Below are 27,312 nucleotides of genomic sequence, written 5' to 3'. Positions count from 1 at the left end.
AACCATTATTAAGTATTTACCATTTGATAAAGAGAAAGTTGAGGATTTTTTTTGTGATGCTTGCGACTTTAAATCCTTTTTGGGAACTTTCAGGACACTTTGCCCACCAGGGAGTAAGATTTGAGCTCAGCCTTCCTGCAGTGTCTGCTAAATCTGTGAAATTTAAACGATTCCTCCCTCTGTTGTTCAGATATATGTGTCCTTCCTGCTACAAACACATCTCAGACACTCATGCAGGTGAAAGTAATAGATTATTGATTGCTGCCTGTGTATGGCAACTTGTCCGGCCACCAGAGGCTCCTGTTGGGGATATTTTCAGCAGCACATCTCTACTCAGTACTCTGAAAGCTATCCATCATCGTGATGGATGCCATGAAGGCAATGAGGGCGGTGCAATCATCCTCAGACCTGCTGTCATAGGCCAGGCGGTGGTGCTGAGAGGAATGAGAGAACTTCACCTAGACTTGAATATAGAGGAGGCTGGTGAGCGCTGTGGGCTGTGTTCATTATCTGAGTGTCTCACTGTCAGGCTTCGAATCAGACCAGAGTCCAACAGCAATATGTGGATCTAATTGACTGAATAAATGAAGAACTGGTGTCAGCAACACCTATTATTATCTTGGAGAGGAATAGGACCTGAGGTGGGTCGCTTACAATATTGGATCAGATATAATAATTTAAAAAAAAAAAAACAGCAACAATTTATAGACTGTGGAATTAGATTTATAAAAGTAGAACTTTTAAAAAAGTTAATCTTCATTTTCACTCTAAAATTCACAGCCTTGCATTTTCATTTCCAACATTGTGGCTGTAGACATTAATATACCTGATAATTAAGGTGCAGTAGACCAAATGTATTAACATGCAGCACACATAACACGACAATTAAGCTAAGTTATAAAATTTTTGGCTTTTATAGCCTCACTCCATGAGGTATTTTGGATTGTAAGTCTGACTTCAGCTGCCCTTTTCATCTTAAAGGAGCACAGGGCAGATAGTGAAGAGCCCCCACTAAGTGTGGGGATTATAATGAGGTGAACACCCCCTCCAGACATGTTTTCATAGTCATCAGTATGTGATGTGGTTTTTCGATAAGAGCTTTCTGTCTCATTTAAAAATTCCCAGAACCATAAAAATGCAAATAGCTTTTGCATCAAAATTGCTAGATGGCAGGTGTCCCCTAACTCAAAGTCAAAATTTCCTCCTTGATTGGGTCATTTAATGCAGTTGATCCATTTCCTGATCCATCTAAATACAAATTTCAACCTTTAAACCTCGTTCTTGCCCTTCTTCCAATCTTCAGGGGATCAATGTGAAAACAGCCTCCTGCTGTCAAATTCTGCAAATACTGGACATCTTTCTGCTTTATTCCATCTATTTAGTAAACTGGTACATGTGAAAAACACTGAAATATACCAAACTAAGTATTTTCGATGTCTTGATTCTATTTGACTTTCTCTTGCTTGCCCATGTGTTGCAAATCTTTTTTCTTGCTTGGGCAGCGTTTGTTCCAGTGGAGTCCACAGTAGCACAGGCAGAGATTTTCTGATCACGGGTTTAGCTCTGGGTCACACATTAATATTCAGGACCATTCAAGACCAACATTTTCGGCTTTGATGGTTCAGCTCAGACCTGGAATTCACACAACTCTAAAAGATTTGCATACATAGGCACTACGTGGGTGTGTGTGTCTGCCTGTGTGCGTGCGTGTGTGTAAAGAGATTAAGTCGAATCATAGAATTGCTAAGTTTTGCTCCAGGTGTTGCTTTGTTAACTTAAGGATCACTTCATGACTGTATAATGCGGCCTGTATTTTTATGCACATTTATTAAATTTCAAACAGTTTATATTCAAAAATTGTTCAGAGGTTCGAATTCCCAGTCCTGCCACCGTTTAGTTGGCGAGGTTTAAAACAGAACAAGACAGATTTGTTTCATCTTATTAATATCATATTTCACATTTATACAGCTATAATACAGACTACAAGAACCGAATTTATACAAAATCTTTTTCAAGATGTTTATAACTTATCTACAAAATTTTATATTGATTAAGATGCAGTGCTGAGCATCATTAGCTGGATGCAAAGGTGCATCTCCAGCAGCTTTCAGGAAGTTACCACCCTCTGAAAATCGACCCAATGTTATATTGATCCTGCAAAATGTTCATTAAGATCGTCAGAGTAACACTGGACAGGGCCTCTCTTTCCTCCTTAAGGCATTGATTCCAGCACACGATGGAAACATTTCTTTTAACATGAATTATTCAAAAATAAAAGCTTATTTCCCTCCGACATCACGGTCCATTCACGCTGCAGATCTAAGAGTTCGACTGCATCCTGAAGATCGTCTGCCTTTTGTGACGCGGAGGATCGTCGTAGTGGAAGTGGCCATTTGAAGATGGTAGACTGTGCAGTAAAACAGCAGTCGGCAGTGTCGTCCTGGACTGTTGGCACCGTGCAGGTTCTGTCCGTCGATTCACTCCGTTCGCACCAAAATGTATCATCTGCTGCCTCGGCGGAAACCTCCAGCCATCAAATCAGGCCGCGTTTTCCAGTCCTCACTGTCCGCTGGGGTTGAGCCCTTGTCCCCTGCAGCCTTAGATGCCTTGGTTGACGGCGTGGATCATCCACCTCATGGTTTGGGTGTGTTGTTAGTTCATTCTCACCACATTTGGACGGTGTCATTATTTGAGCTACAGAAGCCTTTCTGTCCGCTCCCACCAGTCTGGCCAGTCACCTCTCTCATACACAAAACTGCAGCTCACTGGAAGTTTTCTTAAAACTGTATTATTTATTTTTCTTAAAACTCTGAGACTTTGGAGACTCTGAAACTCTGAAAATCCCTGGAGACCAGCAGATTCCAACTCGCCTGGCACCAACATTTCCAGTTGGAATCACCTCATTGATGTTTGATGTGAACTAAATGAGAGCTCCAGCTCTGTATTAACACGATATCATGAATTGCGCTGTTGCAATACTGGCTGCATCACTGCATGGAAGAGCAAATTAGAGGTGCTACTAATAAAGCGCTGGATGATATATATGTATCCGTCATATATCCAGCCATCCATCCATGTGTCTGCTGTCTATACCATTTATCTGAGCCTCTGCAGATGAAGTGTGTGCAGCGCAGTAAGTGTTTCTTGGAGTATTAGACTATTTATACATGTGCACCTCTATGTTTGAACACCCACTTGTATCTCACCGTTCAGTTTTCTAGTCAACCTCATTCCTGCTGTTTTCTGTTATGCAGGATCCGATTAAACAGGGAAACTGTCTAAAAAGTAGCTGGATCAAATATCCCCCAGAAACTTGTGCTTGTCTTCGATTAAATAGGGCTGCATGATATGAAAAAACAAATCATATTGCAATTATTTTGGCAAATACTGTGACTGCAATGTGATTTCATTTGGAGCGGTGTCTTTTCTTTATTTTCGCTAAGGAAGAAAATATAAAAACGTGATAATTGGATTTTTGCTGGGTCTTCGACCAACGTTGTTCCTGGAGAATATGATGTGTAGATCAGGCTGCCTCTGTAGCTTCAGAGTGCTTATGGTGATAACAATGTATAGTAATAGTGTGACAAGTTTGACTTTTATCCTACGATATCCTACGATTCTGATATTGCGCTGCCGCCAAAATGCTATTTCAATCCTGTTAGGATAATTTGAGCAGCCCTGATTTTGTACGTTTTATATTTTCTATGGTGAGCGGAAACAAAGGTGAGCTGTCAGTAGCTGCTTTCTGCTGTAAAATCAGTTTCATGTCACAGGGAATTCATATTGTGAAACTGTCTCCAGGATGAAGATGTATAATAATATACGCCTTCATGAATATGCAGCTTTATCATTTTATGCCTTTTAATGTACAAACCTTAAGGGGTTAAATCTGGCGGCTTACATTCAGCTGGAGCTGTGACTTTCATTAAAAAAAAAAGAAAAAAAAAATTACCTGCTTTATTTCATTCATTAGTTCCCTTCTTTCCAACCACCTTTAGGTCATTAGGCACGCGTACACTGTGGAATTGGCTGCCTCAGTATCATTTGTTGTGCTGGCAGAAACCCAGGAGTTCTGCTTATGAGGAGGGAGTGTGAGCTCCAGCGTGTGTCATGAAATAGCCCGAATAACATTGGCATTCATTTGTACGTATTGATCTCGCAGGTCTCAGAGGGGTTTTCTTGTGATGTGCAGATGGAGTTAAAGCTGGCAAGTGAGTGAGAGCTGCTTTTTGCCCGTTCCCCCTCTCTTTGTCAGATTTGGTGGCACCTGTGTTTGCCTGATTTCGGAGCAAAAGAATAACTGACTTTGAAACCTCAGCGAGAGTCAGCCTGAGAGGTATCTGTGTTCTTTTGCCAGTATAATTGCAACTGCAACACGCACTGCCTTACAAAGCCACTACAAAGCCAAATGGCAAATCATCACAAAAATTCCTCTTTTTTTTTTTTTTTTTGGGTCCCTCAGGGGGTTCCACAAAAAAATCTTCTAATTATCTTCAAATCTTTGCTGACTAAGTATCGGCACTGATGACTCTCAGGGACCTCTCCTCGTATGTTTGGTCATATCCAGTTATATCAAGTTTCCCCTGCCTCTATTTTGTCCAATTTTCTCCTCTGTCTCCACATCCCTGTCTGCATTTTCACCTTGTTTGCCCATTTATATGTCTCCTTTGATTTGTTGTTGAAAGCAAAATGCTTCCCCATTTTTTTGTCACCCTGCCATTCAGTTTGACACCTGAGACCCTTTCCCTCAACACCCCAGATGCATTTCCTCCTGCCTGTGGCTACATATCCCTCCCTAAAGTGCACGGCAATCCATGTTGTCACGGAGAGACTCGGGTGGCAGTTATTTTCTGTGAAAATAACGACTCTCTTACTGGTCCCGCGCAGCAATGTCTCCAAGTTAGAGTGGGAGTTTGATGTGCAACTGCACCGACTCCTCCGAGCAAAGGATGACTCCAACCATCTATGTTAAAAAAAAAAGAAAAGAAAAAAAAACATTATGAAAAATACAAGCATGCTTGCACGATAAGAAATAGAAGCCCTGCATACTAATAAAAATAATAATGGCAGTGCTTCTCCAGGTGAGGTGTCATTACCCCCGGGGTTTTTTTTATGGATTTCATGAGTCCCCTACAAAAAGTTGGATTTTTTTTTTTTCACTATAGTTCCATGCAAAAGTAAGGCACAAAGGCAGAATAGGTGACTGTTTTCCTCATGTGCAGCTTCTTACTTACAGTAATAAAACGTCTCAAAGCACAAATCTTGTACTCTGGTGCTAATCCTCATCGATGAGCGTCCACTGTCTAATTTGGAGCAGTTTGGGAACACCTCATCCTCGTGCTTCGTGCCACAATCATCGATCCAAAATTTTAATAATGAGACAGCAATGTCAGACTACAAAGAATGTCAAAGCCCCTTCCAGGCACATCTTGTGTCCAGAATGTGCTGCGGTAATAAGAATCTGTAGGCAATCCATCCTCATTGGCTTTATTTTTTTTTTTTTTTTTTTTCTCCTTCAAATTCTGGATCAAAATGCTAAAAGTGGAATATCCCAAGCTGACCTCTCAACTGCGATCTAACTTCTATCTGCATCAGGGCTTCCCCATCTCTTTTGACATTCTAATGAGGAAATAAATAGTAATAAATAATAATAAATGTGTGAAATAACACACATTCTCCCACAAGTGTGGCAAAGACATTCGACTTCATGTTTACACTTATCCTGAATTTGACTATAATGAGTTGGCATTTGCTTTAAGCAGCCTCAGTTCTTCCAGAATGTGTTTGTATTTTATGCAGATCAAAAGTACCTTCAGACCCCAGATGCATGTTAAAAGGCCTTTATGGAGTCCTGTGGGTCCTTGGAAACTTTTAACACCCATTTGTGCTGTCTTATAGGCCAGATGAATCTGTGTTTCTGATGCAAATTATTTCTCATTATTTGAGCTGATTGAATGCTTTTAGTGCTCTGAGGTACATAAATGAATTTGCAAAGGCAAAAAAAAAAAAAAAAAAATGTTTTTTTGTTTTTTTTTTTGTTTTTTTTCTCAAATACCATTTTTGACTGTAGCAGTCACAGCCCACAGCTGAGTTCAAGCTTAGGGGAAGATGCATGACAAATGTGAAATATAATTAGTTGTAATTAAACAGTTAAGTGAAGGGTGAATAATGTGCACGCACACATGCACACGCACACACTAACAAACATCTTTATCTCCCCACTGTGCTGTTGAAGAGATTGATCAAGGTCTGCTTGACAGGTTGGCACAAAGCTCAGATTTGTTCTTAAGCGCTTTTTGCCGCCACAATGGAGACAGCCATGACCAGAGGCTTTATATATTTGTGTTGCCTATTCTTAGACGTGATATATCAGGGATGCCTTGAGGGAATCTGAAGACATCTGGCAGAAAGTGTCCACTTGGACTCAAGTATGAATTGTTTAGAATTCAGTGGTTGAATGTCAAAGGTCAGGATCAACATGAATTGCTAAATATTTTGTTTTTGGTGTGAATTATCTCGATTTGGATAAAAGTGATGATATTTAATATCCCAAAAGTCAAAGGTCAATGTTCCCTGTGGCCACAACATGTTCTGCAAATTGAAAGGCACATTTAGTAAGTTTTACAATGGCTACATATCAAATGTTAGCATCACCAGGTGTTAACTGTGTAGCCAGTTGACCTAGCTGGTTTGAAGAAGAAGCTGTGCTTTCCAGCATTGGTGACAGTTTTTGATCAGTGAAAGAATGAAGTTTAATGCTCAACTTTGTTTCCTCTAGACTGTTGAGTAAACAGCTGTCGATGCTGATGTTGGCTACGTAGAAATTAGCAAAAGTTGCATGAAGTAAACTGCAACAATACCAGTTGGCGGAAAACTTACAACTAACCAACTGACTAACAGCATTTCTTTCATCTCCCACCACAGCAAGCAGGCACATCGAGCTCAGGCTGTAATTATTATATAATATTATCCACATTTATAATAGTTTAACTGCACCTTCTTTACTGGCTGTGCTGAACTGTCTACAGGTGCTTCCTGCTGCACTCAGAAATCTGTGCATGTATGTCAGAAAGCCTGCATGTACTTATAGAGAGAGAGTTTGATTTAGTTAGTAGTTTCTGAAACTGGTGCCTTTTTTGCTCTGCCATGTTTCACTCATGGTAAACAATATAATTGGACTCGAACCATGATTAAATGAACACAGCTGCTGCAAAATAAGGACAGGAAGCCATTTACTACAGTGAATAAATGGTGCAACAGATGGGCCAAATGATTAAAAGTACACTCAACAAAGTCATGTTCAGGAAATTTTTCCTGAAATTGTAAATACAAGAATGACAATTACTTGTCCATTTACCTTTCCCCTCCCCCGTCTTGACTGATGTCACTTGACTCCTTCACAAAAACACTGAAAGCTCTTTTATTTCCTGCCCTTTCACACTGCGGGAGCAATTATGCTACTTCCATTTCACCCTGCTTCTGAGTCCACACTTCACATCTTCCGCACTCGGATGACAGGACATTGATGAGGAGTTTCAGGGCAATTTCAGAAGTCTGTATGAGCGGCATTGTTTCTTCAAATCCTGCTGACAGCTGCTTCGTGTGACCAGTTATGTGTGGCCTCGAGTCCCCATAATGTAAAAGGGAGAGCGGGAGAAGAGCGGCAAGCTTTGAGTCTGTGCGACTTTCGTCCCCATTATTTGGGATAAAGTGTTTAAGGCTTCCGAGAAAATATTGTTCATATTTGGGCACATAATATTCATCTTCATTTTGTATGCTTCTGTGGGAAGTCAAGATTAATTCTCTACTCGTAGAATATTGAAGCTGGAGGCATTGAAGCCACAAATCTTATACTTTATTGTCGGCATAACTCATTTATGGCTTTGTTTATGACTAGGAGATTTGGTTTGCATAAAAGGAACTATGGGAAATGACCCTCATTAAGTCAGGCTGCAGAGAACATTTTGTTTATAATTTTTGATTGTGCAGAGTGTTTTATATAACAAATCTATATGAGTGTTGACAACTTTCTCTGGTTCACTGCCGACCCATCTTCATTTTTAGTCATTCTGTGTCTTGCTCTTGTGAGTGATATGAAAACTACACAGCTGTGTCTGTCTAATAGTGTACCTTTTTCTGATAGGGTTCCCTTTATAAAGGCTGTAGTCATGTTTGTATTCATTTTTAATAATACTTTCTTTAAACTTTTTTGTTGCCAGGTTGTAAATGTCCAATGTCCAATTATTAATGTCCTGTTAAATCATTAACTCATACGCTGCCAAACCTGATTAATAAAGTCCTGGATAAATGACTTACAACAGACATGATGGCTTGGGATGTGACAAAACAAACAAATTATTAAATGCAGTACATAGTATGTATATTCTACCAAAAGTATTTTTCTTTTTTTAAACTAATCCCAAATTTTACCCCTTTTCTTTGTGAGCTGAAGTATTCAATTGCCATTATAATACAGCAAATTGGTATCAACTTAAGAAGAATAAGCTGCCCTTCTCTGAAAGTGGTGCATTAATATTTAAGAGAATATAATAATAATAAAATTAGCAATTCAGTTAAGCAAGGACCAAGGCTGGTTGCTGTTGGTAATTCTGTGTATTTAATAGAAAATTAAAAATCAAACGAAATTCATGAGTACAGGTTCTGCACCGGGACGATTATGAAACCCTGCCTTCTTTTGAACTTGTCTGGTTCCAGCAACCGCTGATTTCAAGTCTAATAAAAAGGCATCCTAATTCCACATTCCACAAATTAAAATGTTTTCATTTTTTCTCTCAGACATTTTTCCAGGTTGCTCTTGACTTCTGGTGTCTGTTTGTCTTTTAATATAAACCCTGTTACTCTATTTACATTGACTTCTACCAAACCAGTTAGATTTTCATAGCGAAGCTTCATAATTCTATATGCCCCTCTCATTAATGTGTCCCAGTGTCAGCTCAGGTTAAAGGCATTTTTACATTTCTAATGGAGAAGGTGAGTACTCTTAAGTTCATACATGCATAGTTATTACTGAAAGCACTCATTATAAGACATATCATTAGTCACCAGTGGAAATGTAACAACCCCGCTTTCATATCGACTGTCTGGCTTTCTTGAATTTGTGTGGTCAGCTTTAAAAGGGCTTTCTCTTAAACAAAGGTGACAGAATTTCTCAGCCCACACAGGAACATAAAGTGCATCAGTTTAAGTTCTGTAATCATCACCGCTGCTGCAGCAACACTGCAGTTGCACATTCCTTGTGACAGTTATTACGATGGAATCTCTTTCCTGATTCGCTGTTTGTCTTTCTGCTCCATTTCCATCTGTGCAGGTGGTATTTTTGAGACCCGGGAAAGTGAGCTAGTGAGCATGGATGAGCTGGCGTTTAAGTTTGCTGTAAATAACATAAACCGCAACAAGACCCTGATGCCCAACACCACACTAACCTACGATATTCAGAGGATTAACCTGTTTGATGGCTTCGAGGCGTCCAGGAGAGGTAAGAAATGAAGACACAACAAACAGTGAAGCGGTCATACGACAAACATTTCCTAAATGTTCTATTACACATTACATTGTATGATGGTTACTTGTGTGATATAAAAGACACTTTATGTGCGAAATTTCTTCAAAGTATAGTTTGGGATAGACAAGTGCTTTAAATGAAATACTGTGACTGTTATGATATTATATCCTTAGATTATTGTTCATCATTACAAATAATTACAGGTTAAAAGCAGTAAATCCTCACATTAGAAGCTGGAACCATTAAGAGTTTTTTATTTATATATATATATATGAAATTATGAAATTAGATAAGTTAAGAAATAGTTTTCTGTTGGGTAGCTTCGTCTTTAACAACCTTTTTTTTTTTTCGATATTTCTTCTTCTCCTGTCAAATCTTAAAAGTAGCTCCGGTTATAAAGTTCACAGAATAACCTTTTTGGCCCCCAGTGTGTGACCAACTGGCCCTCGGGGTGGTCGCTGTGTTCGGCCCCTCACACAGCTCCTCGGTCAGCGCAGTTCAGTCCATCTGCAACGCTCTGGAGGTCCCCCACATCCAGACCCGCTGGAAACACCCATCAGTGGACAACAAAGACACTTTCTTCATCAACCTCTATCCGGAGTACACCGCCATCGCCAGGGCCATCCTGGACGTGGTCACCTTCTTCAAATGGAAGAAACTGACAGTGGTTTATGAAGACAGCACGGGTAGGGCTCGTTGTTTTCAGTAGTCACATTGTGACTATTAAAAAAAAAAGACACAAGATATCATATTATCTGCCAAACAAAAAGGAGACAATGGCAGCAAATCTGTGAAATGAAAAGATCCTTTTTAAAACTCTAGGGATTGTATTTCAGAACTATTTTGTTTTTGTTTTTTGTTTTCAGTGAAAAATGAATGACCTTACATTAAACTCCACTAATACAGATGTGATGATTAAATATGGGGGAGAATGGATTCAGAGCTAATTTCATGCTTCTGCAACGGAAAACTCCAGATCATAAATCCGTCACTTGCTCTTTAATGTTTGTCTTTAAGACCAGAAGAAAACAACATCAATTCAGTCACAGTAATGCGATAAATGTCAGAAAAATGTGCTTGATGTTATCATATCAATATTGTAATGTTGTTTCACCCAGCTCAACACTTGAATATGAATGTTTGGGTTTTCAAAGATTTCACCCTTTTCCTAAGTATCTATGATAATGAGTGAGTGAAATCTCACATTTTGTTAATGATTTTAATTTTGCAATGCATTACTGGATGGCAGCCATAACACTGCATGGCATTTGGAGAACCAATAGAGAGAAGAGGTCAAAAGGCCCGCCTTGTGTTTTCTGGACCTTACAATATATTCATATGTCATGGTAATAATTACTCCCAAAATGCAATTCTGCTTGTCGATCACAGTCACCTTCCTCGTGACGGCCAGTGAACTCAATCTGTTACAGGGCACCAGTCCCTCATATCAAACAGCTTCCAGTCTTCCTGCCCTCTGACTTCACACGGTGCTGAGCCAAACCGCCAGACAACATCCGGTGGTGTCCCACAAAAAGGCACCGCTGAAATGTCAGTTTATGGATTTTTTTATTATTATTATTACTCCATCGGAAATCTCTTTTTACAAAATGTCATGCGGCAACACGCTGCAACACACACATGTGTAAGACACAGAAATGGGATATGTGTACATGCTACACCACATCCTTTGATATCACGGAAAACAAAGTAGAAGATTCTGAGAAGAAAATATGAAAGGTTAAGCTGAATTTGTGCTACGGAGCGATACCCATCAGTTAAAGGTCTGGCCTTGCTGGAGTGTCCTTAAGCTAGACGCTGAACCTCCTGATTGATATTCTTTATCTGACCCTCATCTACTGTTGGACGAAGGGGAAGCAGATGGCCAAGAGGGGATACATGTGACTACTGCCTTGCTGTTTTGCAGGCCTGATGCGGATGCAGGAGTTGATCAAGGCTCCAGCAAAGCTGAACTTGAAGATCAAGATCCGCCAGCTCACACCTGGCAACCAAGATGCCCGGCCGCTGCTGAAGGAGCTGAAGAAAGACAAGGAATTTTTCATCATCTTCGACTGCTCCTATCGTATGGCTGGTGAGCTGCTCAAGCAGGTTGGTACTGGCTTTTTATTTTAATCATATTCATGTCTCCTTTGAGGACAACACAATATCTCCTTATGTTGGGAAAAAAAAAAAAAAAAAACTATTATCTTGTTTAGGCTGGCTTTCAATGTGATTTAAATTGCAGCCATTAAAAAATATGGATGCGTTGGAATGAAATAGCACTTCCCTCTTGTCACTACTGAGATTTTAAATGGTCCACAATTTATCATCCATCACATTAATTGTTACCATTCAGATAAAACTGTTGGCATGTGCTATTTCTGTGTATTTGGATGCTTAACATAAATTTGCGTTTCAGTTCTTGAATCATTTGTTACCAGCACGCAGCATATATGTCGATCTTATTGGACGCGCCACACCAAAGAGAAATGACTGACTACTTTGCTGCTGATGGTGTGACTCCAACGCTGGACTGGAGAACCCTTTATATTTAAAATTAGCTCCATGGCCTGGCATTTTCTTTTAAATCGTGATTTCTTCATTTCATTTTGCAGCTTTCTTCAATGGGAATGATGACAGAGTACTACCATTTCTTCTTCACCACTTTGGTGAGTTAAAAAAAAAAAAAAAAATGTACCGCTAAAGAGATTTTACGAGAGACACGGGACCAATATGGGTGTTTTCATATAACAATAAAACTGAGCTCATCTTTTGTGCCCTTATTTGGCCTCACACTGGCTTGATGAGCTCACTGGGAAATGCTGAAACTGTTGTGATGGTGTTATTTATCATTGTCGCAAAGGGCTAAGAACAGGAGCTGCATCCTTTTCTCTGCCTCTCTCACACACGCATAAAAAACAAACTCATCCACCACCCCGTCACCACCTCTTCGCTCCACTTTCCAGGATTTGTTTGCATTGGACTTGGAGCCGTATCGCTACAGCGGGGTCAACATGACTGGCTTCAGACTGCTGAACATAGATGACCCGTGGGTGGCCTCCACGATGGACAAATGGGCCATGGAGAGGCTTCAGGGTCCCAAACAAGAGAGCGGCCTGATGGACGGAGTCATGACTGTAAGTCCCATACTGTCTGTATACTGCATGAATATTTGCACTGTGAAGCTGTAATCCTGTTATTGTATCTATCCTGTACCGTGTTTATTTGTCTTATGCCCCACAGACAGACGCAGCTTTGATGTACGACGCTGTGTTCATGGTTGCTGTTGCATCCCAGCGAGCCACTCAGATGACCGTCAGCTCCCTGCAGTGTCACCGCCACAAACCCTGGCGCTTTGGACCACGGTTCATGAACCTCTTCAAAGAGGTCAGTGTCAGGCAAGGGCTTGAATTTGCAGAGAGCTACAAACCGCTGTTATAACCGCCAGCATGCCTTAAGAAAGTCCTGTTGCTTTGTAACCTCGACCCCCGTATATTTTTTGATGATGTGTTCCGCTGCGTCCTTGAAATTTCCTGTGTGATGCCTCTGAAACTACACGTGGACCCCCTTCGTGTCATATGTTGCTCCGTGGGCGCCTTCTCACAGACAACACAATCAAAATATATGATGTTTATGTACATGTGAGTTGAAAGCATGTGGCCTGGCCTGACTGTCAGACTTGGATGCCTACAGACAGGAATGAGGCCTTTGATGCATGAGTGTTTTGATCTCTTAAGTCTTAAATCCAGCAGAGGACCATTGCCTGCCATGGAGAACATTATCATTCATTCCCCTCACTCATATTTTCTTCCTCGCGTGCCCCCACCCCCACGTTCCTCTTCCTCTCTCCTCCTTTGCAAAGCAGTTTCTCTCGTTTTCTCTCATCTTTAGCTTTTCGTTTTGTTTGCCACTGCCCGTCCACTGAAGCATCTGTCCTTTTGGGCTATTCATCACTGGATAAGAGCCCTTTTGATTGCAAGAACCAGTAATATATCTCTCAGAGCACTCAATTAAAATCCATTTCTGACAGGAGAGTGCAGGATATAAATACCCAGCTTTCAATTCAATGTCTGAAATTAAATCCTAGACACTGTAACCTGTGTGTGCTCTCTTTCTTCTGACTATTGTGGGTTAACAATACTGTGTCCACAGACAAAATTGAACTGAATTTGATTTTAATTGTCTGTTTTTGTTGTTCACTCTGGTTTCATGGCAGAAATAACGATAATATCCTGAGATTTAGAGCTTTATTGCACAAAGATATTACACTTCCATATGAATATCCTGCCATGAGGAGCTCTGCTTACTTCTTGCTGATCTGAATTGAGAGAGATTTATTAGTTTCAAATTTTTTCAGATAAGGAATAAAATGTGATATTTTACGTGACTGTTTAAAAGTCAAAGGGGAAATTTAGTGTGGTGCAACACAAACATGAATCAGGATCAACTAAAAATAATACATCTTTGCGGCGTGCAACAAGTAAAATGTGGAGTGTTTGCATTCATCACCTCAGATGCATCGTGACGGTGTGAAAGACGTTCCGTTGTAATGGTCGTCACGAACACATATGTTCATGTATACTGAGATTCAACCGAAGAACTGGAGACAGCTTCCAATCTTCACTCGATGTGACTCCGTCCATCTTCCGGCTGCCTGTCGACATCAGCTTCCACTCGTCCCCTCTGTCACCTTGACCGTGCCTCAAAGATTCGGAAATGCTCCACGCAGACAAGGAACTCACTTTTCTCTGCATCTTCTCCCTGCAGGCACAGTGGGACGGACTGACGGGGCACATTGTTCTTAATAAGACAGATGGCCTGAGGAGAGACTTTGATTTGGACATCATCAGCCTCAAAGAGGACGGCACTACCAGGGTGAGCACAGAGGTCTGGAACAGCCAATTACACCACTCTCATGCTGCTTCCACGCTGCCTGAGTCTTTCCATTAAGGCACGCATGTGATTCTCTCTCTCTGTGTGTGTGTGTGTGTGTGTGTGTGTGTGTGTGTGTGTGTAAATGAGGGAATATGTAGATTTTTTTGCTTCCTATAATTCATCTATACTTTTTCTTTTTTTTGGTTGACATGAATATTAATAAAACTGCATCAATTGATTATTTCTTTCCACGCTGTCTGTGCTACATGTTGCCTTCTTCACATTTTCAAAAGGGTATTATGGAGGGTGGAAGTCGCCTCACCAAAAGGTGGATCAAGGTTTGTGCCAGTGCCTTGTTTGGTCCAAGCATCTGTTGTTTGCCTTCCCCCTCCTCCCCCCTTTTTTCCTCACTCTGTATGCCATGCCATGCTCCTTGCCTTGTCAGCCTTGTTTCTCTTCACTGATTCTGTGTACAGCAATGCCATGCACTCTAATTGACATTTCAGTTTGGGTCCAGTCGAGGCACGGCGTGTGACATGTGTCAAAACTTTATCAGCAGTGGTAGACAAAATTTGAGAGGTTTTTTGTCTGTATGCGACAGCAGTATTTCCGCTAGAAGTAACAAGTCCCAGTTTCACTTGATCTAATGTCGTTCAGCTACTATAGCTGGTGGCTTTGAGCCATTAAATAGGAAGACATCAATGTGTCCTGCAGATCCTTCACTTTTGCAGAGTCCACCACTTATAACGTGCTTTGCTACTCAACTTCCCTCGTGCTTTCATGGAAATCTTGCAAGCTTGCAGGGTTTAATTGCAGCCGAGAGGGATCCAGTTAGCAGAGGAGACAACAGTTTAAGTCGAGCATCAAGACTTGCCGAAGAGGGGCAGATTTTCTTTCTCAGCCATAAGGGCCAGTGAACTAGTTAAATGTTCGCTCCAGTATGATTACATGCATCAAATGCATCAACTCAAGCCAGCCATACATCAATCTTTCTTTTTTTTTTTTTTTTTTCCATGAAATCATTCCCAAAAGCATATTTATACTAGCTCCGTTCTTAGGACGTTATCCCTCGCTTCTTATTTCAGTCTGACAAAATGCACTGTCAACACTAAAGCGACAGTTTAATAATTTTACTTTAAACCTTTGCTTATCACCTTGAAAGCATTAATGAATAAAAGAACAAATGTAGAATTAATTCATCCCCTCAGACACATCCGTCCCACTTGTCAGACAGACAGGTATGAAGACAGGCAGCAGCTGTCAAGGTGCAGAAGCAGTGATTTATAATTCCATTTTAATTCTGTTCACTACTTTTAGCCCTCAAGAACCTCGCCTCAGAGGAAATACCAATGTAGAGTAAGCACATCTAAAAAAAAAAAACAAACAAACTACCAAAACAAAAAAACAGACGCTTGACTTTATGGTCATGAAAAATGAATTATCAGTCCGTAGCACTTGTGTTAGTTCTTGGGCACTGGAGTGTTAAATACACTCTGAAGAGGATGATGGGACTAAGCAAAGTGAAAGTCTCCACGGAAATAAATTATTTTCTCTTCAAGTTGTTGACTTTCAGGAAATAAGTTTTCTTCCCCCCCACTACCTCTCAGAGCTCTCCTGCTCGGTGGTAACGGTTTTCCAGTCTGATTTGGTTTTGGATGGAGAAGAGCTTTAGGATTCATAGATAACATTTTACTCCCAGCATATGTGAGAGAATCCCTGTCAGGTTTTATAGCCCGCTTTGTTGTTGGGAGCTGTTTTGGCACACGGACGATAAATTTGCAAGTATACCAGCAGTAAATCTGGGATTTAGGAGTTTAAAAGATGATGACTCTCCACTGTGTAGTCATCCTAGGTCACATTTTAGAATTGGATTCATTGGCTTGGTCAGATTGTTTTATTACTTAAACTTCAAACTTCCTAATCCTGTCAAAGACATGTAGAACACAGGACTTAAAGTACTCCGGCACCGTGCCAGCGAGTGTCGTTGGACTGTGATTAAAAAAAGATCAACATTAAAAAAACAAACCTGTTGATGCAGGATATTGTCCGGTTCCAGCAGTCAGTTGAGTTCACCTATCAATAGAATGAGAGTAACGCAGTTTTCCCTCTCAACCAAACTAACAGCACGAGCCAATCAGCAGGGTGGACAGTACGGAAGTAAATTTAGTATCTGTACTTTACTTGAGTATTATTTTTGGGGGATACTTTTACTTTCACTTCACAACATTTGAAGGACAAATATTGTACTTTTCACTCCACTACATTTCTATCGATGCTCTCGATACTCGCTACTTTTGTGCTTGTCTAACATTACTCGTTCATCGTTTTAAATAGTAATTGTTTTTGTAACACACACACACACACCTCTGTGCGTGTTCCAGGTAAGAATATGGCCATGATGTATCATACTGATCCTACCTGGATTATTTCTCCATAACGATCGGCTCATTCTACATTATATAATAATACATGGCCATATTATTACCTGGAACATGCACACCTCTTGTATTCAGATGAGCACGCATTAGCTTGTAGCCAGAGTTTGGATGTCTTCTGTGGACATCACTTACAACAACACGGTCCAACTCCTCATCACTCACGGCTGAATACAGGTCTGTGTTTCTGCGCGCGCACACACAAAAAAAAACATTAACACTGAGTAATGTCCCTGTCCTTGGGTGTGTTTTTGTGTCTGAAGCGGTGGAGTACTTCTTCTAAATTTGCAGCCAATATATTTGTTGGAAAATGCGGAAATAACAACAACTTAAATAAATAACCCCCCCCAGCAGGACCCTCCTGTGTCTCTCTGTTACCTGACTGCAGCTGGAGCCCTCTCTGTCTCTGTCTCTTCCTTTCTGATGGAGCTCCCAAACTCAGCTGTTTCTGTCAAAGATAACGTTTTGTGTCGGGCTTTAATACAAACTAGGCTAACGGACGTTAGCATTAGAGCTGGACAGTTAGCTTACGGTACAAGCTTGTTTCTTACCTTGCTCTACGTTTCTCGTCCCAGCTTCACCATCACCACCTTTTTTTTTAAATATTTGTTTAGAAAATGTCTTGTGGATAGAAGAGAGGGGCAGAGACAACAAGCCTTTTGGTTATTCATTTCCTGTTCTGTATTTAGAATAAGAATTAAATAGCTTACTATTGCACCTCGGAAAAAATTAAGGCTCAGGATTTTTTCTTACTTTAAGCCCTGAGAACATGGTATTTGCACAAAATACCGCTGTTCTACATCGTACAGAGTGAGCTAGATGACGTGAATCTACACAATCTGGGGCTGAAATACAAGCTACTGTAGACTTCCAAAAATATTGCTCTTATTCTGTCCATTTATCTTTGAGATTGAGGACAATACAATTAATTAAATCCAACCCCATTCACTGTGTTCCTCATCTGCGGTGTCCAGAGATAAGACAGATTTATGGACTCCTGCGCCACGTGGACCTTTGCTGGAGTAGCACAGTGGAGATATAGAGCGCTTTTAGCAGGGTTACAAGCGAGAGCATTTTCTATCTGTCTGACTGCAGGAAGAGAATAAGATAGAAAGTAATGAGGAGTGAAAAGCACGTTATCTTCTCCAAAAGGTAATCCCACGTTGCCCTTTTCTGAAAAATAATTGGTGAAAAATAAGACTGTACCTCATCTTAGTTTAATAAGAGCTGCTGATGCATTCACTTGCACTCATCCTCTTATGCAGTGAAAGAGTGAACGGGCCATTGTTTCTGACTGGATGTACCCAAAGTCATTGCTTTATGTTCACAGACTTAAAGCAAGAGGAGAAAAGCTTGTTTCGGTCGCTCACTTTAGTCCCGTTAACAAAGAATCCTGATCATTTAATGCACTTAACTTCATTGCATCACAGCCATGAGTCCGCTTGACCTTTGCTCAGCTCTGAACCAGTGAGGGGATTTTGAAAGGGTCAAAATCCAGCTACCAGACTGTCCTAATCCGATAACTATCTGGATTATACCGCCTCGGGACACTCTCATTCACAGCTAGGGAAGACACAGAACTGTACTCTCCTCCCACTGATCCAGCTGTTTTCATTCATACCGTCCCTGCTGGAGTGAAATCGCTCTCTTTTCCATCATACAAGCTGCCACTATGGATTTTTTTTAGATTTTTGATTACTCTCTGGATCACATTCTCAATTCGTCAATTGACTGTTTATAGCTTGTTAAACACCCAAATTATAAATTGATTATTTAAATAATGAGGAGTCAGTCAGTCAACTATTGAGTCAACTTCATTTTCAAGCAGAACCTTTTGCCGAAGTAAATCCAGTAGTTTTCGTGTTTATGTTGGTGTGTGTGTGTGTGTGTGTGTGTGTGTGTGTGTGTGTGTGTGTGTGTGTGTGTGTGTGTGTGTGTGTGTGTGTGTGTGTGTGTGTGTGTGTGTGTGTGTGTGTGTGTGTGTGTGTGTGTGTGTGTGTGTGTGAATATGTTTACTAGTTTTGACCGTTTGTATTTCGAAATGACACCTGCTGCTGTCAGTCAGATTTATTTCATCTTCAAACAGAATGGAATATAAAGGCTAACAAATGTCCAAACCAACCCCCAGCAATAATTCATCATAACATTTACATTTGTTTTTTTTCTGGCTGTACGATATATATTCATTACCTGAGAGTCAGATCAATCACGGCACCCAGTGGGAATGACATTACCACGCTGTAAACCTTTACCTGGCCCACGCCATCAGCAGCGTCCTCATCTTTATATTCATATTCACTGTACATGAAATGAGTGTTATCGGCACTTTGCCCAGAATCACAAAAGCAGAGCTGAGCCACAGGAAATGTTGTAGAATAGTGGATGAAGCAGAGGTTTGAAACAGAGCCAAGAGTGTCAGGTCTTTTAACCTTTATACTACTTTTTCATTTTTCTGTTCGACGAATCAGAAAATATGATTAATACACAGTGTATTGGAGCAGCCTTTAGTTTCCTGTTCTGTCTAAACCAGACTGTTTATTTGATATGAAATATAATCAGAAACAGCTTCTTTATTTTAATAGCAAAGAGTATCAGACATGATGCAAATACAGCCACATTCAAAGCATAAATAGAAGCAAACAACTTCTGTGTACTCTGCTGTTTTATCTTGAATTACGTCTCCAACAGCGGGCATCAGATGTAACTTCCTGTGGTTCAAACCAGAAAATGCGGTGCAATAAATCTGGAGCCCTGTTTGTTTTTGCAGATTGCTGTTTGGAACTCGTATAAAGGGATGAACCTGACTGAGAAGTCTGGCCGAGACAAGAATAACAATGTGACGGACTCAATGGCTAACAGGACTCTTATTGTCACCACAATACTGGTGAGGAAGATTTAACAGTGGAGTGATGTGTGGGTTGTAGGTAGAGGGGCAATCAAGGAAAATAGAGGAAAATGAGACGTGTAGGAAGGAGAGTTTAGATAATGAAAAAGGTTGTTTGGAGTCTTTAGCATAAAACAGGCAACACAAAAAAAGCGTCTCAAGAACCATGGCCACAGATTTTATAGTAATACAAGCTGTATCACCGCCTCTCAGCTCAGAGAAGTGAGGAACTAACTTTTGAAGCTAAGGAAAATTTACGTTTTGTCTTGGTAAATACTGAAACACAGTTTTCTCTTGTGTTACAGGAAAACCCATATGTGATGTATAAAAAATCAGACAAGGAGCTGGTTGGGAATGACCGTTTCGAAGGCTACTGTCTGGATCTGTTGAAGGAGCTCTCCAACATCCTCGGTTTTACATATGAGGTCAGACTGGTGGCTGATGGTAAATACGGAGCCCAGAATGACAAGGGAGAGTGGAACGGGATGGTCCGAGAACTGATTGACCACGTGAGTTCATAGTTAAAATTAAAAAGCAAAATGTCGCCACCTGAGGTGCAGCGGACTGGCAGGGTGAACCCAAAATCTTGAAGTCAAGTTTGAGTCCCTCCAAAGTCTACTTAACTGAATATGTTTAGTTATTTTCCACCTACTTCCCTTTGGGGCTAATTTGTTCCAGACCAAGTTAAATTTAGGATATTGCATCAGAAATTAATTAAAGGCGCGGTCTCATGAAAGAAGTCCTGATGTGGACAAAATTACAGCAATTACATTAAACGGTCAAGTAATCAAGAGGAAAGTATTCTACAAATGAGTTCACTGAGAGAGCGATGCCTTTATAGACCCTGCAATCATGCAGCTTTCTTTGATAATGTCAACAGTAGGGATGGGCCATGATTTTTGATTAATCAATAACTTTTAAAACTCTAAATAATCAAAGCTCTTGTTGCACCCTGATTGGATTTATGAACACATTTCTCCCTTTCATAGAAAAACACACGATTAAATTTCACAATTCCTGGCAATGATTTGTTCAGTTGAGATTGCCGTGTTCATTTACGTCTCCAGTCCCGGAGAAAAAGAAGAGCACAGTATTACAAAAGTGTAGGTTCTGTTCTTGGTGTACTGAGACGTGAACATTTGACAGTTTGATTGATTTGGCTTTTACAGGTCGCAGACCTCGCTGTGGCGCCTCTGACCATCACGTACGTTAGAGAGAAGGTCATCGACTTTTCCAAGCCCTTTATGACCTTAGGTATCAGCATCCTGTATCGCAAACCCAATGGTACCAACCCGGGTGTGTTCTCCTTTCTCAATCCGCTGTCTCCGGACATCTGGATGTATGTGCTGCTAGCCTGCACAGGGGTGAGCTGTGTGCTCTTTGTGATTGCCAGGTAAGAGGATTGATGATAACAAGATCATGTATGAAAAGATGGGATGGAAAAATATAAGTATTTCCAAGGGTACGGTGTTGGATATATTGATGGTGACCGAACGCTTCCTAACCAGTGTCAGTCGGGCCACGAACCTTTTTGTTCATAATAAGAAAGTTGAAGATAAATGAAAATGGTGATGTAGTCCTTGTTGAGCATTTTTAAAACAATATCTGTTGTATTACATTGTACTACGGCATATTACTAATTTTGCACAGTTTCAAAATAAGAAAAAATGTGCTTTTGGCTGCCCATCAGATGCCAGTTTGGCTTTCACTCTGGCTTTAAAGTGGTTGGGAGTAATTGGATGCTGGCCCTCCACTTTCCTCTCAGATAGTTTTAAAACTCATGCAACCATGTTGCACCTATTCTCCAATAAATGAAACCGATTTTTAGTGAATATCTAAATGCAAATTGAGGTGAATTGTAGATTGAAAGGCTTTGTTGAAGCAAGCTGGTGCGCCCCCCGCGGCTTAAGATGCACCACAGTAAATTCCACTTCTGTTTGGACTGCATTTCATCTCTTTTTCTCTGTTTGTTTGTTGTCTCGCAGATTTACTCCATACGAGTGGTACAACCCACATCCATGCAACCCGTCCTCGACTCTCATACAGAACAATTTCACTTTACTGAACAGTTTCTGGTTTGGCGTTGGAGCGCTCATGCGGCAAGGTATTTAGCTCACAGTCAAAGGCACCACGACAGATATTTTACACTGAATCAAATGGTATTCGATTGGTAACTCTCTGTACGTCAGAGGAGAAATATTCTCAGCTCGCTCTTTTCACCGGCCCCTGCTGGAGGAAGGTTTCACTTCATGTAAATCTGGGCAGGATAGATCTGACACGCCTGTGTAGTTGGCCAGTAAAGTCAGGGATGACACCAACCAACAGCAAAATGGCTTCATAGATGAAAGTTGATAAAGAATTTATTAACAATATAGGAGTGTTTATATTTTCGTTCCTTTGTTTGCATCCTGTCCTGTTGAATCAGTCTTAAATAGGTTTCGTATTGTCTGTCATCTTCTGCATGCATGCGTGTGTGTGTTTGTGTGTTTTGTGTTCCCAGCAGCCTTGAGCTTTTTGTGAGCTGCTGTGTGCGACGCTAAGTGCACTGCTCAGCACACACCATCGCTGTTAAACCGACCCTCCAGAATCTGTGTTTCACTCTAAAAGCATTGTTTGTTTGCATTTGTCCACTCCGCCTGAAAAAGCTTTAAAAATAGACAAAAAATGTGCCCAAAGCATGGAGAATACAGAAAATGCGTTTTTCCCTCTTTGCTTCGCACCAAGGCGAAAATGTAAATCATACTGCTCATTCTGCCGTTTCATTACATCGTTTTTCATGTTTCCTCTTTTGTTTCATAAGCAGATTTCTGCGGCCTGTCAGCTTTGCTTCTTCTAATTTGTACCTTTTTGTTCAATTACATTTGCTATTTCACACAGATGCTTTTTCTTTTTTTCTTTTTTTTTTTCCCCAAACAGGTTGTGCAAAAGAAGAAAATAAAAACGAAATGAAGAGTTTCACTATTTGTCATTTAGTTTTGCAGTTTCGACCTTGGAGTTCTAATGTGAATCTGTCAGTTTAAAGAGAAATCAATGCACCAACAGACTGACATACGCACATTCGTTCCTATAATATCACCAGCCTCTTTACGTCTAACCCTCAACCTTTCCTTCCTCCAGCTTTTTATTTATCTGCTACCCCCCCCCCCTTTTTTTTTTTTTTACCTTTCCCTCTCTCCGCTGTCTCTCTAGGCTCGGAGCTGATGCCAAAGGCTTTGTCTACTCGTATAGTTGGGGGTATCTGGTGGTTCTTTACCTTAATTATCATCTCCTCCTACACGGCCAACTTGGCTGCCTTCCTTACAGTGGAACGGATGGACGCGCCCATCGACTCGGCGGACGACCTGGCAAAGCAAACCAGGATTGAATATGGGGCTGTGAGGGATGGATCCACCATGACCTTCTTCAAGGTAAAACCAATGTGAGCTGCTGTATGTTGCTCCCAATATACTGTAAGCTTAAATGCATCGAAAGTAGCCTTAAACAGTATCAGATACACTTCTTAAACAATAGTTCAAATCATTATGCAGACTTGCTGGTTTGTTTTTTAAAAAGTTCATGTTAGAGACTGTCCAATTATGTTTTATATAATATCAGTGCTGAAAGGCCTCATGTAGATGTAGTATAATTAATCATACTAAACGTATAATTATATGATTTAATTGGTCTGCAATCAAATTTTTTGAATATGCAAAAAGAGCCCCTCTATTTTGACTCAACTTGAAGTTCCTTCTCCAATCGAAAAGTTTTAACTTTGCTGACACGTCCACATGGTGATTTTATACCTGGCATCGCATGGACTCGAGGCAAAAGAGCAAACTCACGATAAAATATTTATTTGAATACTCCTGATTATACTTTGTTATGTTTTTGTATTCAAATAAAGAACATCAAGTTTCTTTTGTGCCAAAGGACTTAATATTGATATCAACTACTGCCGTGTCTGGTATATTTAACTCCTGTTGGTTTGTCCCAGTTAATCCAGTTTTTTAATATTATGTCTGTTGTAACAGTGACAGATCCTTCATTTCCATAAAATCAGGGTCATATTGGTTCCCTCAGCTGCTCTGGCAGGCATCTGTCTCTTTGCCAAACCTCCCTTGGAAAAAAAAAAAAAACAAAAAACAAAACAAAACAGCGACTTACTTTACCGGAAGGCACCATCAATGCATCGGGACTGCTTCAGTATTTTTGTGTGTCTGCGGTGATATATGTGAACCTGTTGTTTCAAATTATATAATGTATCAGCGGCCTGATGGCCTGAGGCAAGACTGTCACTTCTCTTTCCCCGGCCGATGCTAGCCACCCACCATCCCTGTGTCCTGGTGGCTCAGCAGGGGTGATCCATGCAGGGCTTTATCCTCCCAGATTGCAGCCAGCGATTAGGATAGGAAGAAGCAGGCTGTGTTGATGGCTTGAACAAATTGAATCAGCTGGAGGAGATTTAGAACACAGCTGTCCTATTTTCTCCGACTGAGCAAGAAGAAACACACACACGTATACATATACACACACACACACACACCAAGAAGCACATAGATGGAGTCACTCCCACACATTATTTTCTGAAACATGTTTATGATAGTATTTGATATAAAGTTAAGTACATATATGATAGCCCTAACACCTAACCTCACATTTCTTATCCAAATCTTTGGCTCCTTTGGCAGAAGTCAAAGATTTCCACCTATGAGAAGATGTGGGCATTTATGAGCAGCAGGAAGAACACAGCGTTGGTGAAGAACAACAAGGATGGCATCACCCGGGTGCTGACCACAGACTACGCCATGCTGATGGAGTCCACCAGCATTGAGTACATAAGCCAGAGGAACTGCAACCTCACACAGATCGGAGGTCTCATAGACTCCAAGGGCTACGGGGTCGGGACGCCGATCGGTAAGAGGAAAGGCATATTATTCTAAATTCATAATCAAAATCTCTTGCTGCAAGCAATCATTGATAATGTAGTTCCTATAAACCTGGAACAGACCGAAGAGGTTGAGACTTATTCATGAATGTGCGAGCTGCTTTGCTGCTTATTCATGCACAGGCCACAGACGCATACAGGGTACCGCACAAATCACACTCACACAGCCTCTTCTGGGAATAATAAAAGGTACTGATGGCCGTTTGACAGCCGTGTAACAAAAATAGAATTTTAATAGAACCTCTGCAAATGGACGGTATGTACTGTAGATACAAACTTCAATTTATTTAGGAATTTGCATTTTCACTCCGGGAGTTTAGTAGAGAGCTTCTGTATTCTCCACATGCAAATGCACTCCGCCAGATGTTCAGTGCGAACGTTCATTTAAGATTTCAGGACAGTTCAACGGATGCAGAACATACACTTGATGCAAATCACCCTGCTGAACTGTGTTTGTGCTGTTGGATGTTTTCTTAAGTAGTGCTTAACATAATGTGTCTCTCTTTTGTTTTTGCTTTCTTCTCAAGATGTTTTGTAATTTATTCATCTCAAAACAATATTCTCCCATTTGGCTTTTTTTTTTTCCCTTCCAAGGCAAGAACATGCGCCACACCTTTGTCTGCTTCCACGCATCCATCCATCCCTAGATACTGCTTCTAAATGTGTGAACACAACAGTGAAAATAATGAGGATGGAACTGCCCCCACCCAGTTAATTTGTATACCATGGGTTAATTACACTGGCTGTCAATATCTAAGAAATACCCCAATTAGTCTCTGAACCCTATTCTTGGTTAAGATATGAAATTGTAAAAAAAATATTCATCCTCAGTGGAGTTTCACACACCTTAACCAGTGACTCAAGTTCCAGCAAGCTTCTTCCTGATGAGCCTGTTAATGTTTTTGTTGTTTGTTGCTTCTCACTCCAGAAAATATTCTGCAGTTTGGAAAACCTCGATGGCAACCACAAAAGGAAAAACATTTCCCACACCGTGCCTTAGAAGAAAAGTCTGCTCAGATGAGAGAGTTAAGATGGCTTTAACCCCTCTTGTGCACGGCAGCGGTGTTGCTAATCTAGTACGCTTTGATGTGGAGCTGCATCCTCTTCAGTCGACATCAACTCTCTGTATTGAGCCTCTTTTCCTTGTCGGTACAGGCTACAAGACGAGGAAGCTTGGAAGCCTAATGTAAAGGAAGAAATGTAAGGGGCAAAGAGAAACGGAGACGGATCAATACCTGCGGTGCACCTGTGGGATCCTGTGGCCGACCCCTGTGGTGTCGCTTTAATCTGTGACACTAACAGTGGAAACTCTCTGCTTGTCCAGGGGCATTGTCGAAAGTAGGCCAGCTGAACCACTGACCATTAGAAACACTTGAAAACCTAAAAATCCATGGAGGGGAAAAAAAAAAAACAAAAAACGATGGCATCCCCCCTCAACTCCTGGTGAAGGCTAGTGTGTTAGAATGAGTTTGTTACTTTTACTTTGTTTTGGTTGTTTGGTTCCCTGGACATGATTAGGTTTACGTCACACACATCCTCAGCTAAATGCTGTTGACTCTGCTGAACCGGGCCGCACTATCTACCTGATCAACAGGTGACTGGCCTCTGGAATATCATTGTACGGACACTTGGGGCTCTGGGGGGGAGCGACTGGTTGGTGGATCCACTGAATCGTACTCATCAACCCTATTAAAATAGTTTAATTTCCTCATTTTCTCAGCCCAATCCAAGCATCCTGCAGTCACCTGAATGCTGGTCCGGCTTATCGCCTGTGACGGTTCCCCTGAGCGGTTGTCAGATGTTACTGTTTCCGCTTCATCTCCTCCTTACGCTCACTTTTTTCTTTCATCCAGAGTCTTTGGTCACAGTTACTCACCTCAGGAGATCTCCAAGTTGCATCAGTTAATATTTTGGATACGACAGAAAACCAGCTTCGATGGCCTATCAGCAGAATTTAGAAGAATTTCTAAAAATAAAGACAACACACCTCACCCGCAGCTCTGCGAACATACTGTGGAGGCCACATGCAGACGTGGTAGAGGAAGGACGGGGGAATACAAATCAGTGTGCCTTTGAAAACTTCGCTCAGAATTCCTCCTTGAATGGAATTTGAAAGAACAATATATATTACAAATGCAAATACAGTTTTCTATCCTCAAGGCAAATGTGAATTAATGTTTCTTGTTAAGTACTTTCTCCGAAGGCTTGTGGTTCACTCGAACACAATAAGTTTACAAAAATAAACAGGTTCATGGATTACTGTTATTTTTTTATTTACTATTGCTACACTTGAAAATATTTATTAGTTAAGAATGACAAATGAGAGATGGTATGAATTTATGTTCTAATCTTTCTGTTTGCCTTCTCCCTCACCAGGTTCTCCATACAGGGATAAAGTGACCATCGCTATCCTTCAGCTGCAAGAGGAAGGGAAGCTGCACATGATGAAGGAGAAGTGGTGGCGAGGCAACGGGTGCCCGGAGGAGGACAACAAGGAGGCCAACGCTCTGGGCGTGGAAAACATTGGCGGCATCTTCATCGTCCTCGCTGCTGGTCTGGTTCTCTCTGTGTTTGTGGCTATCGGAGAGTTCATCTACAAGGCGCGCAGGAATGCAGACATAGAGGAGGTGAGTTAGATTAATGGAATGCAGTTTCTCTCCATTCTCCAGAGTTT

The 27,312-nt window shown here is 40.9% G+C and overlaps 1 protein-coding gene across 6 annotated transcripts in view; it reads left to right on the top strand.

Annotated features, from left to right (window-relative positions):
* Window positions 1–27,312, top strand: part of grik1a (glutamate receptor, ionotropic, kainate 1a) — a 31,158-nt gene that overhangs the window by 751 nt on the left and 3,095 nt on the right. For 3 of the 6 annotated variants that reach the window (XM_029518576.1, XM_029518572.1, XM_029518574.1), the window contains exons 2-15: window positions 9,329–9,496; window positions 9,952–10,209; window positions 11,448–11,629; window positions 12,136–12,189; window positions 12,487–12,657; window positions 12,764–12,907; window positions 14,288–14,407; window positions 19,598–19,714; window positions 20,020–20,223; window positions 20,884–21,107; window positions 21,700–21,818; window positions 22,904–23,121; window positions 24,382–24,607; window positions 27,015–27,265. In XM_029518576.1, the coding sequence (XP_029374436.1) occupies window positions 9,329–9,496; window positions 9,952–10,209; window positions 11,448–11,629; window positions 12,136–12,189; window positions 12,487–12,657; window positions 12,764–12,907; window positions 14,288–14,407; window positions 19,598–19,714; window positions 20,020–20,223; window positions 20,884–21,107; window positions 21,700–21,818; window positions 22,904–23,121; window positions 24,382–24,607; window positions 27,015–27,265 (2,456 nt within the window). The remainder of the gene's footprint in view (window positions 1–9,328; window positions 9,497–9,951; window positions 10,210–11,447; window positions 11,630–12,135; window positions 12,190–12,486; window positions 12,658–12,763; window positions 12,908–14,287; window positions 14,408–19,597; window positions 19,715–20,019; window positions 20,224–20,883; window positions 21,108–21,699; window positions 21,819–22,903; window positions 23,122–24,381; window positions 24,608–27,014; window positions 27,266–27,312) is intronic. The other 3 variants (XM_029518573.1, XM_029518575.1, XM_029518578.1) reach the window with 2 other exon arrangements.

Source organism: Echeneis naucrates, chromosome 14 (genome assembly GCF_900963305.1).
Source record: "Echeneis naucrates chromosome 14, fEcheNa1.1, whole genome shotgun sequence".
Taxonomy (NCBI): domain Eukaryota; kingdom Metazoa; phylum Chordata; class Actinopteri; order Carangiformes; family Echeneidae; genus Echeneis; species Echeneis naucrates.
Note: the sequence above shows the minus strand (reverse complement) of the source record. Positions and strands in the feature narration are given on the sequence as shown.